Consider the following 14,156-nt stretch of genomic DNA (forward strand, 5'->3'; position numbering starts at 1 on the left):
CATTCCTGCACCATCAACAACTTCATTTGTTGAAGATGGAATTCCCAGACTGTAATGGTAGGCAGCTCCATGGGAGTACCCAGACTGTCTTTAGCAGGCAAAGAGCAGGGAGCTTCCCCAGAGGAGGTCCTTTAGAAAGGCAGATAAAAGGGTTTCACTCCACCATTCTTTCGGGAAGCTCCTTCCCTGCTGGGAAATCACATCTTATTTCAAGATCCAAATTGGCCTAACTTCAGTTGTCAGGCTCTGGGTTATGCTTTTTCCAGCAAGATAGAAGAGTCACCTGTAGCAAATCCCTAAGCAAAGGAAGAGACATTTGGAGGCACTTAAGAAAACCCAATGCAATCTGGCCAGCAAAGAGGCCAACCTGTACATGCTAGAATGATTTTGCACAGAAAAGGAGAGAAGGCCAAGGCCCCATCCCATGGCAATTCCCTCACAGTACCCAGTGGATCACTGCAGACCTCCTCAGGGTCACAAGGCCCGGTGATGAGTTGCTCCACGCTGAGGATGTACTTTAGAGAACAGGTCCCATCATTTAGCAGTACAATGCTGCAGCTTTTCAGGTCACCAACAATAATATTTCCAAGGTCCAGGTGCTCCTTTTGTGCCTGGAATTCAAACCCAATGTGCAAAGTTCACTGTTACACATCAGCAGCCACCACAGATCTCACCACATAAGGATCATTAAACCTGGATCAGTGCAGTGCAAAGAGCTGCCTACCTGGTGTGTGACCTGTCATGCCCTGGGAGGTGTTGGAACAGGGCTGCAAGGGGCTCAAGCCCTCCTCCAAAGACTTCCTCCTGCTGTTATTCGGGCTGCTGGCTGGGTAGGACACAGCACATTTGGGGCTGTGAGGACAACACTAGCTGGCCAGCAGCACCTAGATTAAGTTTGCTGGTCCCTCTGTGACCTCATTAAAAGTCCCCCTTTCTTTTGGCTGGTCATCTACTTGCATGTCATTTATAGTGACCAAACACCTGTAAGACATTTCTACCCATCCGTCCAACATGACTGACACAGGGCAATGACTTACAAAGTCTTACTTTATTTAGCACTGGCTCCTTAAGAAACCTGCCTGAAAATGAAGGTGGCTGCCAAGATCTGCAGATAATAGGAGGAAAGCCAGATGGATGTGTGCTGGCCACACTGCTTCAACAGTCAGCTCCACTACACTTAGAAATCAGACTGACAGTAGAACAAGTGGAGAATGAAAGGAGAGAGCTGGGAGTTCCAAGGAGCCAAATTACTTGCTCACTTCCGACTGGAACAGAGGAATTTAAAGCAATCCCAGAGAATCTGGAGAGGTCATCTTTGAATTGGCAGAACATTTACATCATGTTGTTGCCATCGGTCTGCCAGAGTCAGCTTTATCATCTCCACTGACAGCAATATCTGGGAATTTTGTTGTAAATCCTTATTGGTTGCCTCCAGTACAGGTTGTGCAAAAGAAGAAACCCAAGACCCCTATCCCACCCTAGTACTCCTCCTTTTACCCAGTGTGCCCCAGTTTCTTACCCTGATGATGCCCAGCACCCCTTCTCCAACAATCCGTAAGACATAATGGACACCTTTGGGGAACATGGGGTCTGGGATTTTCCTCCTCACAAACACCTTAGCATGCAGCAGATACTTGGTCTCCTTGTCAGGAGTAAAAGTCCACTCCTGAGCCTGAAACCACAAGAAAGAAGGAGAGCACTCACAGGAGCTCCAGACCAGAGCCAAGCATGCACACCACGACATTCAATGCACAGCCCCTTCCTCCACTGCAGATAACCTCATGCTCTACAGACAACTCACACTCACTTCAAACTTCCACCATCTCTGCCAGTGTCAAAGGTGTACACTGGGAATGCACATTCAGATATTCACAGCTAGGCCATGGAGAGATGCTAGACCTCACTACTCTCAAAAAGCACTCTAGGCATACAGTAAAAGTTCAGAACCTGAATTTACAGGTGAGAGAACAGAAGAACATCATAAACCCTGTTGTGCTCTCATTTGTCCTCCCTCTAGTAACACCTGGTGTATGACAAAGTTGCTGCTGTGTTAATGCTCAGTTCCACCCAGAACACTATTATCTAGTGCCTGTTTAAGACCCACATGGGTCTTTAACACCCAAGGAGGATGTCATCATGTTTGGGCACATCCATACTGTGGGAACCAGCACAACTGCAGATGCTGGCTAGCAAGTCAAGCTAAGACACTAACTAGTATTCTCCAAATTTGGCATTAGTGACCAGATGATTGACACCCCTCACATTTCTGATCTAAACACACCACAGTTCTATTGTAGAGAGGAAAATAAAACTTGGGTAGAACTTGAACATACCATGGCTTCATAGGGCTGGAGGATCCCTGTAGGGGGGTTGACAGACAGAATCTTGCTGTCAGACCGATGGATCTTCCATGTGAAAATCATGGGCAGCCTTGTGCAATTTTTTATGGTATACAGTCGCGTATAGGAGGACCCTACATAGACAGGTTTGAAGTATAGATTTCCATCACCCTCTAAGAGCAAATGAAGGGACTCTCCACGACTCCGGAGAGTGATCACCTGTGGAATTAAGGAAAAAGTAACAAACTTCAGCAAGAAGTCTCAACTATCTCTGGAGAGACCTTGCAAAGATGTTGTTCCTTCCCAGAGAGAAGCAAGAGCAAACTGAAGGAGGTCTGAAGGAGGAGAGGAAGGACTTTAGGTTGTTCTGTCAAGGAGGGCCCTGAGCATAGTACAGTGCATTCCAAGAGATGGAAACCCAAGGGAACAAGGGGTACAGGATGTTTAGCTGCAGTGTTGTCTCTGCATTAACTTATGAAAATATGCTTTAATTTCTATTTCCAAAGGAAAAAAAAACAAACCAAATGAACCATTATGAGATGTAACAGGGGTCAGAGCACAAGTCACTGTGAATAGGGAAGACTACAAGGGAAGAAAGATTTGCTCACCTTCTTGTACTTCCATCTCCCTACCTTGGTGTATCCAGGCCAAGAGTTCAGCTGCAAAGGCAGGACATGCTGCTGTGAGACTGTGTTAAGTGGGTGAGTGGAGAGAAAGAAAATCTGGTGGTCTCCTGGAGTGATGTGTCCTGAGCAGGGCTTGACCAGAACATAGGGACAGGCAGCTTGGTTCACACTGAAGGTTATCGGAGCGGTGCCCGTGTTCAAGAGCAGCATGCTGCAGTAGGTATCAGTGTCAGGAGCCACAGGAGGAAAAGTCTGGTGGAGACAAGCAAGAAGGGCTGTTTGCACTAGGTTAAGAAAATCAGCTTGAAGAAAAAGCTTTCACTATGTTGAATTCCATGTTCAAACAAGCTTTATACTGAGTCAATGGAGAATTTATAACTGCTTCTCTTCATGGAAAGAAACCAAATCACCCAATGGGATACAAATTCTGCTCTTTTCCCTTCCCTCAATGGCCCTCATCTTTCATAGGCTCATGGGACCAATGAAACTACTTTCCATTATGTGATGCTTTCTGTTCATCCAATAAGCAAGCTTCTTGCTGGGGCCTGCAGTCTCTGCATGAAGTGACCACCTGGATTAAGAACTTCAGCAAGCTGGAATTTAACCCAGTTCATGCCTATCAGATACAGGCTGCATGACCAGAACTAGCTGAGGAAATGTTCTAAGAGTTTCTCAAGACTGTTCCTTCTTCCTAGGGTCAGATCTCACTTTACCTCATAGGAACAATATATTCTTGTGCTACAGAAACAGGAGGATCAGTCAGGGAAATTTCCACTCTACTTTGCAACCACTTCTCTTCCATAAGTGTGGATTCTGTGTGCTGCCCTTTGTTTGCCTAAGCCCATGCAGTGTCTGAGACTCCTGGGAGGGGACTAACCACACTTGTCAGTGCCTGTGCACACTTAACCAGGAAGGCAGCAGGTCCCAACAGCTAACAGAGCTAACAATGTGCTCAGTGCAAACTGACACTCTGGAGGCTGGGAAGCTAATGCAGGAGAAAGAGCATCCTACCTCACATGTACCAAAGCAGGTGTCTCCACACCATTAGACACCACCTAAGCCATATCTCTGGATGGTGCAATGGGAGATAAGGTAAAGACTTCAGGGGTAAACATTGAGTTTCTCTGCAAAGATCCAAATATCAACCAGTAACACACCTTGGGGACATCCAGGACATACTTTGGGATAAAGTGCTCCCGTTCTGCTTCATAAGTGTGTGCTCTCAGCCTGACAGTCAGACACCAGGACGGACAGATGGTGGCATCCTCCTCAATGTTGTTGTAGTGTGTCTGCACCTGCAGGCATGCAAGGGACAGAACAGAGTGCATGTATGAAAAGAGTGTAGCAAGGTGCCTTCAAGTGCAGGCATCATCACAAGCAGCAGTTTGTGTCAGTGACATCCTTGGAGCTGAGGAATTAACTTTTTCAGGGAGGAAGGACTGACCAGTGCTGGATAAGGAATACGAGTGCTACTTTCCCAACTAGCTATATTTCAGACCCCAAAAAACACTGAGTATCTTTCAAGCAGAAGGACCTATCCAAGCTATGCTGTGACACTGCAGGAGTTGCCTTAGGGAAGGAGGGTCTACACACATTAGTGCAGTTTGAGATACTTGCAGGAGCTAATTTAGTATTTAACAGTGAGTCACTGAAAATAACCATCTATCCTTTATGTGAGCCTAAGAAATTCCTGACTCTAAGGCTACTCCCAGATAGCCTCCACACTGGCTAAGAAGAGTGATCGACAACACAAAAAAGATCTCTTTCATCTACCAGGGAGTTTCTGGGTGCTAAAACTCCTTCAATAGCAGCCTTGTGGGATGTGAACGTCACATGCACCAATGTGCAGCAATTCACAGCAATTGCTTCTTCAGTGAGGTGTATGTTACTTCACTTTCACTGGGGGTGAGAGCAAGTGTAACTTCCCATATGCATGAGCTGTGGCTTGCTTGATTCATCTTTGCCAGGACACAGGTGAAGGAGAAACTATAACCTCTCAGTGTACCAAAGCAGTGGCCAAGGGAGGTAGTAAAGATGCCAGTTTGCCAAACTCATAATAAAAGCTTCCATTTGAATTTTAACTTCCCCCAAAGCCTTTAGCCTGCAGCCTCTTGCCATGCCCTCTGGAAACCGATCCTAGTAATTTCTACTAACCTTGTAGAAGGCAAAACCTTCCAGCTCTGCCGCATAGAGACTGTTGAGCTGAGTGGGCTGGAAAAGGACACGGAAGGCTGAAGACTTCAAAGGCGGGATATCCCAGATTTCAGGGCTCACTCTGAAGGCACTGCTACGGTTCAGAGTCCAGGCAACAGTGATCTTTCCTTTGGTGTGGTTGGTCACACAGAGAGGAAGCGGTTCTACCTTGTGGAGCGGCACGCAGCAGCCAAAATCGTACTCCGTGGGGCTGACACTAACATGAGGGGGAAACAAGGCCAGGTTGCTGCTCACACCATTGTAGAAATATTCAGTCATGGAGTTGGCTTCAATGTATTCCTTGGGACGCTCGTCCTGAGGGATCTAAAGGACAGAAACATGGCAGTGTGAGCAGGGGAAGTGTGCCTGTGGGAGACACTAGGCGCTACAGTCCTGCTCGCCTTCAGGAGCAAGGTGCACAGCAGTAAGAGTTCCCAGGACAGCTCAAAGTCTAGGCTTCAAGGAGGCTTCTGTTTGTAAGCCAGTCCTCAATCTGAAGCTACGTGAAGCAAAAGCAGTGGCCAAGGGAGGTAGTAAAGATGCCAGTTTGCCAAACCCTGTGATTGAGTTAAAGCCAGAAAGTGGCTTAGTGGCTGACCTTGGGTAAGACCCAACTGACACAGATAGTGTTGGTTTGTGCTGGGAACATTAACAGCAGAAATACTAAATAAATCAGTCTGGCACCTGCAAGTCCTTCTTGATCCTGTCTGGTCTGTGCAACAGAGACCCAACATCTGCAGAGAACAGCACGGTAGTATCTTGCATTCCAAGGAGGGCAGTTCATACCTTAGGGGGAAGCATGAGGGCTCCCTTTTCATCCATCTGCAATTTCTCATCCTTCAGCATCGCATACAGGATATCAGGGGGGTAGAAGGTCAGTTCCCTCACCACGTTGGTTCGGTACCAGGAGAGGTGCTTTGCCTGAAGGATGGCTGGCTTAGCTGTGTCTGAATGGCAGGTACCAAATAAGTCCACAAACATAGGTTCCTGGGAAAACACCAGAAATGAATAAAAGAAAAACTGCTCTTCTGTGATTGCTTTGAGAGTTATACCACCCTAGTACCTCACTGCCAAAACCATGCCCAGGAAAGGCTTAGCATCTGCAATGTTAGATTGCCATTTACTTTAGGTCTTGATGGGGCCCAATAATTTTCTTGAAACTGGAGTGGAAGTTGAAGGCTGTCAGTGCACAGTTGTGCAGATAAATTTCCCTCGGAGATCTAAATGGTCAGGAACCACTGTGGATGTTCCTCACCCAACCCACAGGCATTACCCACACCATGGGGATTCTGCTCAACAAAAGCCCAGGACAGGTATCAATGAAAATGCAGTGGGAAGAGATTTCCAGGGTCTACTAAGTGAAAGAGGCCAGCCCTGGTGGGTTACATTGGAAGATCCCCCTGAGCCACCACAGCAATGAAACCACCCTTTGCCTTTCATACCTGATGGTGGACAAGGCACACCACTCTGCGGTGATAGCTGATGGGGTGAGTAGGTCCGAAGGTCACCTTCAGCACTAGTGTTGTTGTGCCCTCCAAGATACCACAGGGGCGATCCAAGGAGAATACGCTCCCTCTGCCATCAATATCGAACTGGTAATAGGCTGGTACATCTGAGCTGTTGCTGATTTTCAGTGTCAGCATCAAGCTTTCCCCAAGATTGATACAGCCAAAGTCCACAGAATTTTTGTGCAGGAACACTAAAGGACCTAACACAACAACATGGAAGACAGATCCTGGAATTGTCATAGCTGAGTCTATCAACATGTCACAAGTCACTTCACACTTAACTGATCTTCCCAAACCAGAAACACCTTGTCAGCAAACACACCAGTCCTAGCAAACTGCTAGACATTCACTTCCAGTAGCTTCACATCCCTTTCAAGAAAGTATAAACCCCAAATGGTGCACCAGAGACAATCTGGATCCCAGCAGGTCTATGACTGAGGGCTGTGACAGCCCCATGTCCTTCCCCAAGCACTAGCTCTGTCCCTACAGTGCTAAGAAACGAAAGGGAGAAGCAGGGAAGGTTTTCACTCTGGTACCTTTACATGAGCCAACCACCTTCAGGACGTCCTGCAGGAGGCATCCAGCAGATGTGATAGTAAAGTAGTCAGTACTGTGCTTTCCTACAGTCTGAGGCTGAAATCGTATGTGCAAGACCAGCTTCCCATTGGCAGGGACAACAGCTTTGGACACATCACAGGAGAAAACACGATCTCGAAGCAGAAGATCTTTTGCTCTTTCTATCCTACATGATGCATCTACCTGCAAGCAGAAAAGAAATTAGTTAATGAAGGAACCAAGAGGAGCCAGGATAGCTCTGAATTAGGATACTGATCAGTGGAGAACTGCAGTTCTCAGCAGAGCTCAACACCACTAAGAACACCAGGGATACTGCAGCACAGAAGTGCTGTGCAAATCTCTGCAACCCTGTCCTGCTGGGGCACTGTTGGCAGCAAGTTCCCACATCCTCAAAAGCAAAATGTCCTTGTGATCTATGGAATTAGTGTCCCTCCTGGCAAGAGAGGCTCAAGGTGCCTCTGCAACCCTGTCCTGCTGGGGCACCGTTGGCAGCAAGTTCCCACCACATCCTCAAAAGCAAAATGTCCTGGTGATCTATGGAATTACAGTGTCCCTCCTGGCAAGAGAGGCTCAAGGTGTCCCCAAGGGCCAAAGTAGCTTAAGTGACTGCTGTGGCCAGCAGGAAAGGCAGGCAGACAACTTATTTTTCTCCATCCACAGTTCCACTTTGTCTGGGGATGATCTTTACACAAAATACAAGACAAGTGCTCTGACACCTTCCTCAAGTCCTGATCCTTGCCTGGGGATGCTGAGCATCACTACAGCATGAATAACAGGTCACTTGACTTGGAGAGCAATTCAGCAAGTTGATGTCCCCCGAGGGCAGCAGAAGACCCACCAGCTGCCTGGCATACATGCATGCCAATTTGAGACTGTGACAACTGCCACGTAGGACCGATGGGCCTCTCCGGGGTAAGCAGGAGAGCTGCAGGATGTGAAAGACAACAGTGGCTTGCTGATCTGGACCAAGTGCAGTGGGAAGAAGGTAGGAACTGCCACATCATGCTGCATATGGATGATTTGCTAGCATTGTAGCAGGAAGGCAGGGGGCAAAGGTGAATGGCTGGGTTGGTAGGGGAAGGCTCATCATCTCAGTTCTATTCACATTCCCACTGAGGTTATTTTCACAGCATTAAAGGAGATACTCATGACCATGTATCCTAGGGAAACATGCAAGCTTCTCCCTTTCCACATACCACAGACATGTTGAATATTTCTACACACTTCTCCACAGTGGTCCCCACTGGCACTGATCCAAAGCACAGCACATCCTGAAACTTTCCAGGCTGTGCACCTTCACACTTTTCCTCCGGCACCCTCACCTGCAGGTACGGGTATTTGGCTGTTAAAGGGAATAATATACTGGGTTAAAAAGAGAGGTGGAATCTTCATCCTTGGATATTCTGCGTTCAACTGGACGAGCCTGTGAACAACCTCAGGTAACTCTGGAGTTGGATCTACCTTCAAAGTTTGTGCTGCTTTGAACCTAATAAGCTCCCTTCCATCCCTCAGTTACTAAACTCAGGATCACATTTTTTGTTTGTCAGTGGCCATACAAGACACTTCAGGCAAGGACTTGCTAATGAAAACTCTGCTTATTCTAGTTTGCATCCAGGAACCTTTAGAAACTTCCCTCTGCCTGTCGAGCAGGGACAGACAGGAGAGACTGACTGCAGACAAGACCAGGAGTTTCTGAACGTTTTTGCATTGTGCCAATGAACTCATCTCATTTCTTCCCCTCTGTCAACTTAACCAGGCTCCAGAAACGCTGGTTTAGCCAACACAAGCCACAGGGCATACTGGACCCCATGTCTCTTCAGCTCACACTTCCAAATTGACAAAAGTACATGAGAGAATTTCACAGGCCACTTTCAAACCACGGGCTTCACTTGCCCATCAGTGGGTTAAACCAATTGTGTCGCTGCCTCAGAGCACAGCACCTCCATATATCCCTGTGGAATGCTATTCCACAGTTAGGGATTATACACACTTCCTTGAGTGTTAAATGCAAGACTTACACAGGGCTTTTAGCTGGATAGTCCTCTTTTGTTTCTCTTCAACTCCAAGCCAGCACGTTGCTGCCACATTGTATATCATAGCCACCTTGGGTTGGAAGAGTACTTTGACCATGCACTCAGCACCTGGGTCCAGGATGCGGGAGCCTGGAATCATGCTGAAAGGGCTTGGTGTCTCCCAGGTAAACACAGCAGCAAGATCACTAGGAAATGAAGATATGGTTTAAGTAGATGAGCAGATCCTGTGCTGCCTGTGCAGGCATGCATAGACTGGACATTTCCCAGTGGGTTGTTCAGTTAGGATGTGAAGCAACCAATGCTGAATGGTGGAATCCCTCATGCATCTGGCCAGATGTGTGCTGCTGGGAAGAAACTGGTCACTATTCTCTGCAGGTGCTCTGTTCACACTTTAATGAATCTTAGCTATTATATCTAAGATCTTTCTTAACTGCCATAAAATTTCTCAGCTTCATCCTGTGACAGCAAACAAAATGGCTCCAGAATTAAGTATTTGCTTTCCTCGTATCTAAATTTGCTGCTACTTAATTTCAAACGAACATTTGTTCCTGTTATATATCCAGGTGAGAAGAGAGGACTGAGCTGTTTTCCTAATGCCTCATTCAACTTTCCAGCACAATATATACTTGTTTGATGTGTTCAAAGAACATGATATACCATAAGCTTTATATTTTATTGATTCCAAGGTGTGTGTTACTTACCATCCATATCCTCCACCACCCTGGACCTCTCAGTCAATACAAATGATTTCTCTAAGGGGAGAATTAATCACTTCAGAGGGTTTCTGGCTGATACCTTTTACTGCTTAAGGTATGTGTGCCCTCTGCCCTTTCCACCCTCTTGCTCCATTACCTGACTGCTTTGGGGAGCACAGGCCCTTTTCCAACTCGTAAAAGGTTATTTTGCTCTCACTGTAAATGGTTGGAAGCACATTTCCTCCTTGCCTGGGCACTTCTTCACTGCACTCTTACTTTTTTTTTTTTTACTCTTTTACTTTTTTTTTTTTTCAGACACTACAATAGTGTCTGAATTACTGTCTATCCCTTATTAAATTAAGACAGTCTTTGGTAACTGGGAGCAGATTTGCTCCTAAATTATGATTCCAAGCAACAGATTACTGCCATTGCTTTGGGCAACTCCATGAACCTAAGATCAGGCACTGGAGAGATGCTCCAATTTCTGTATTGCCTGCCTCCAAATCAGAGGTCAGCTCAAGCACTGGCAACTCCACTGCCATCCCTATGGCATTTCTGTGCTAAAGGAAGAGAGGTCAAGTCACAGAAAGGCTAAACTGCTTCCACAGCTGGTAGCTCATCTCTCCTTGCTCATTCTGGGTAAACTGCCTTTGAACAACTAGAAGCCCAGGGCTCTCCTTTGGATGTGGGGTGTTCTCAGTGGGACACCATGCTGGTCCCAACTATTTCCTGTGCATGAATGGTTCTCAGCATATGCTGGAAACAGACAGATGTGGGGTGCTAAGGTGGCCCACAGTGAGATCTGACCTGTACTGTTATTTCTGCTGCCTTCTCTGCTGTCACCTCAGAGGAGGCAGAGGTCTGTTGCCTGTTAAGGCAGGCAGCAGATCTAATGACAACTGAAACAAGCTGCTTCATTGGAGAAGCCAAGAAGGTGCCAAAATACCCGACAATACAGAAGAAGAGTCTGCCCAGCCATGTCTCACTCACCCAACGTTGCGCACAGGGAATGTTGTCTCCGTGACATTATGGACAGCACAGGTGGGCAACTGGACAGCAGCTGGTAAGGATAGACAGGTACGTGGAAGCGTAGCATGGAGGGTTACAGAGAACTCACCCTCAGCCTTCTTAAAGCAGATACTGTCTTCATATTCCCTCTGCACAGAAAAGCAAGGGGAGACAGCAGTGAGATGGGCTCCATCTTGTAGGTACAGCAGCTAAACCCATGAACACCCATCACCTTCACCTCTGCTAGCATTTTGAGAAAAAAGCACCAGTGACAGGAGCACAAAGGAGGGCCTCTCTGCAGGACAGAGAGCATATGAAGCAGTCAGAAAAGGCTGAGTAAGGTACTCAGGCATAGTCCTCACTCTGTGAGGGAACACACAAACACCCTCAGAGAGAGGAGTTCAAGACCACATTTGTTTCATCTGATTTGTTTTGGTGCAGATGGATTTCTTTCAGTGTTTTCAAGATCCCAATTCAGCTTAACAGAAGCAAGTACAACCTCTCCTTGAGCTCTTCGAGCACAGGAATATTAGCAGTTGATTAAGTGCTTTGTCAGTTAGGGACCTAAGCTGGTGACACACACCTTGAAGAGGCAGCATTGACAGCACTGTGTACAAATAGCCCCAGGACATCTACTAACAAGCTAAGATGGAAGGAGTTGCAAGATACGTCTTCCATGCTCTCCAGCCATCACCTCTCCTGACAACCACTTATACAGGTAAGGAGAGACCTTGGGCAGTGCTCACACACAGTCCTCATTCTCTCTAAGAAAGGAGCCTTCTACTCTAGTGATTCCTGTGACGCAGACAAACCATTCTCTGAAAATGGAAAAAGGCCAGCAGCTTATTTCTTACAGGGAACACTGAACAGTCATGAGAAAGCCATGATACTAAGAGAGCAGGGTACTGGGAATGCACCCAACAATCATGCTCTATGGCTGGGACTGATGTACAGATCAAAGACACAGGGCTGTGGACAAGAGCCAGAGATCAACACTCAGAGCCAAGACAGACACCAGAATAAAGCTGAAGGCCAAGAAAAGGGGCTGGGTAAAAAGAATTATTGCTGTTAAAAATACAGCTTAAAGAAACCCACACCAACCAATAGAAGGGAGGCCCTCAACAGAGCACCTATAGAAAATTAGTAGCCCTTCAATGTATAGGCCTTGAGGTCTCCTGTAAGAAAGCAGTCAGTGAGTCTCTCAACCCAAAGTTCTGACTAAAACCAGGGTCCCCAGGATCAAACCAGGTGTTGACAGTTCAAGCATCTTATTTTACTGGTTTCATGGCCAGAAGCAACTTGTGGAAAACTGGGAATGCTTTTGAGTTTCCTCTCTCAGAGCTATTGGCTCTGCAGAGAAGCCAGGGGTTAGGGCTCCCTCAGGTGATGAAGATGTGGGGAGAGCAGGAAGGTCACGCTGCCCAGTCTTTCTAGCCTAGAACCTTCCTTAAGGACAGAATAATTAGAGAGTGAAATCAGGCCAGAAAGGTCAAGAGAGACCCCCCTGAAGGCCATCCTGAGTACTGAGAGAAGTTTTGGTGCTGCCACTTTACCTTTTCAGTGGGCCGAAAAACGATGGGCAGACTTAAGGAGATGCCAGGGCTCAGAGTAATCGGCTGCGGAAAAACAGTGAAGAAGAACTGCGTGGAAGGACACCTGGATGATGAAATCAAAACGAGAGGTTTTGTCTGAGGGCACACAGCTGATGTTAAGTCAGACAGCAGAAAATAGAGTCAAACCCTCCAGACCCTAAATTAGAAGCACTTTACACACCTGACCCCAAGGGTATCTTGTTAGCAAATCAACAGAAACAAGGGCAGAATCCAGGTGTCCTGGAAACCCATTCCCACCTCTAAGTACCTACCCCTTCCTTGAATCACATTTTACATTCCCAGGCCACACAGCAGGAAAAAAACACGTTTGGCAGAAACATTTGAGTTTCAGAGCAGGGTGGGTCACAGGGACTGGAGTGGCTCAACATCCAGCAGGACTACCGGGAGCAATGGTTTCAGGACACACCAGTGACTGGCTGGCAAACATCCACAATTACAATCTCACTAGACTGGAAATGCCTCACAGACAGAAGTATCAGCAAAACAGAACTTTTAAAAGGCATTTCAGTTAAAATAACTCCTGCCAGGAACAAGGGAATCTGAATTAGCAGGTTTCTGTCCAACTATGTAAGTGTGCAAGTGGAGAGAGGACAGATGAATCCAAAGAAAGGGTGTGACTGATACAGGAGGGATGAAGATACAGTGAGAGCGTGAGGAGTAGGAAGGAAAAAGAAACTTCCCACGCACCTGTAGCTCAGCTTCTGGGTTTTCTCATGAACATTTTTCAAGATCAGGTGCTTGATCATCTCTTTTCCAAGTTCCCAGCCATGCCACTTGAGCGTTTCAGCCACCTCAATGCCCCAGAATACAGCTTTCTTCTTCTTTGCCTTTTTTGCAGACAGCTCAAGGAGGGTGGAGAAATCTCTCAAACAGCTGTTTCTCTACGCTAAAAGTCTGACTCTGGCAAAGGACGGGAGGAGCCACCCTGCGGTAGAGCTCCAGGAGTCACCAAATGCCCTGCTCAGGGGCCCAGAGGGGACACCTCCTGGCCACAGCCCAAACAACAGCCAACTAAAAAGAGTGTCATGAACGAGGGAAGCGGAAGCTAAAGGCTTTCTGTTTTATTCCCTGACCTGCCAGTAAATCCACCCACGGCGCTGGCACCACTGGCCCTTCACTCACCTTCCCGACACAGTCACTGCTCGGCTTCTGGAAAGGGTCAGAGTTTGGGGGCTTCTCCTGCACCTGACTAAGCATCTGAAAAGCAAAAGGAAAAAAGGCCTCGTGCACGCTGTTCCCACAGCCAGACAGTCCTTGCTGCCGAGACCCTGGAGCTCCCAGAGACCCCAAGACCTCCCTGCAGGGTCCCCAGTGCTGTCCCCGTTTCACCAGCTGAGCTCAGCCCTCTCCACAGGCCTCACCGACCCCAGGCAGCCACAGCCGTGTGCCCAGCAACCCCCTGTGGCACAGACCACAACGCCCCACCTCACCCGCAACTCGGCCCCCTCGTGGCAGAGCTCCCCTTCAGCTTTTATAGCGCAGCCCTGCAGAGCCCAGGAAGCCGAGCTCTGCCCTACAGCCCTGCCTGGCCCCCTGCACAGCCGCCTGTGGCACCGCCCTGCTCC

The 14,156-nt window shown here is 47.6% G+C and overlaps 1 protein-coding gene across 1 annotated transcript in view; it reads right to left on the bottom strand.

Moving 5' to 3' along the window:
* CCDC108 (coiled-coil domain containing 108) overlaps positions 1-14,156 on the bottom strand; it is a 31,426-nt gene that overhangs the window by 15,194 nt on the left and 2,076 nt on the right. Inside the window, exons 2-16 of the mRNA XM_009996262.1 lie at positions 13,714-13,788; positions 13,279-13,418; positions 12,532-12,634; positions 10,961-11,127; positions 9,261-9,460; positions 8,439-8,584; positions 7,203-7,425; positions 6,601-6,866; positions 5,945-6,145; positions 5,120-5,482; positions 4,123-4,260; positions 2,972-3,217; positions 2,334-2,558; positions 1,520-1,672; positions 446-611 (exon numbers count right to left, since the gene is read on the bottom strand). Coding sequence (XP_009994564.1) covers positions 446-611; positions 1,520-1,672; positions 2,334-2,558; positions 2,972-3,217; positions 4,123-4,260; positions 5,120-5,482; positions 5,945-6,145; positions 6,601-6,866; positions 7,203-7,425; positions 8,439-8,584; positions 9,261-9,460; positions 10,961-11,127; positions 12,532-12,634; positions 13,279-13,418; positions 13,714-13,788 — 2,812 coding nt within the window. The remainder of the gene's footprint in view (positions 1-445; positions 612-1,519; positions 1,673-2,333; positions 2,559-2,971; positions 3,218-4,122; positions 4,261-5,119; positions 5,483-5,944; positions 6,146-6,600; positions 6,867-7,202; positions 7,426-8,438; positions 8,585-9,260; positions 9,461-10,960; positions 11,128-12,531; positions 12,635-13,278; positions 13,419-13,713; positions 13,789-14,156) is intronic.

Source organism: Chaetura pelagica, unplaced genomic scaffold, assembly GCF_000747805.2.
Source record: "Chaetura pelagica isolate M959 unplaced genomic scaffold, ChaPel_1.0 scaffold3, whole genome shotgun sequence".
In the NCBI taxonomy this organism is placed as follows: domain Eukaryota; kingdom Metazoa; phylum Chordata; class Aves; order Apodiformes; family Apodidae; genus Chaetura; species Chaetura pelagica.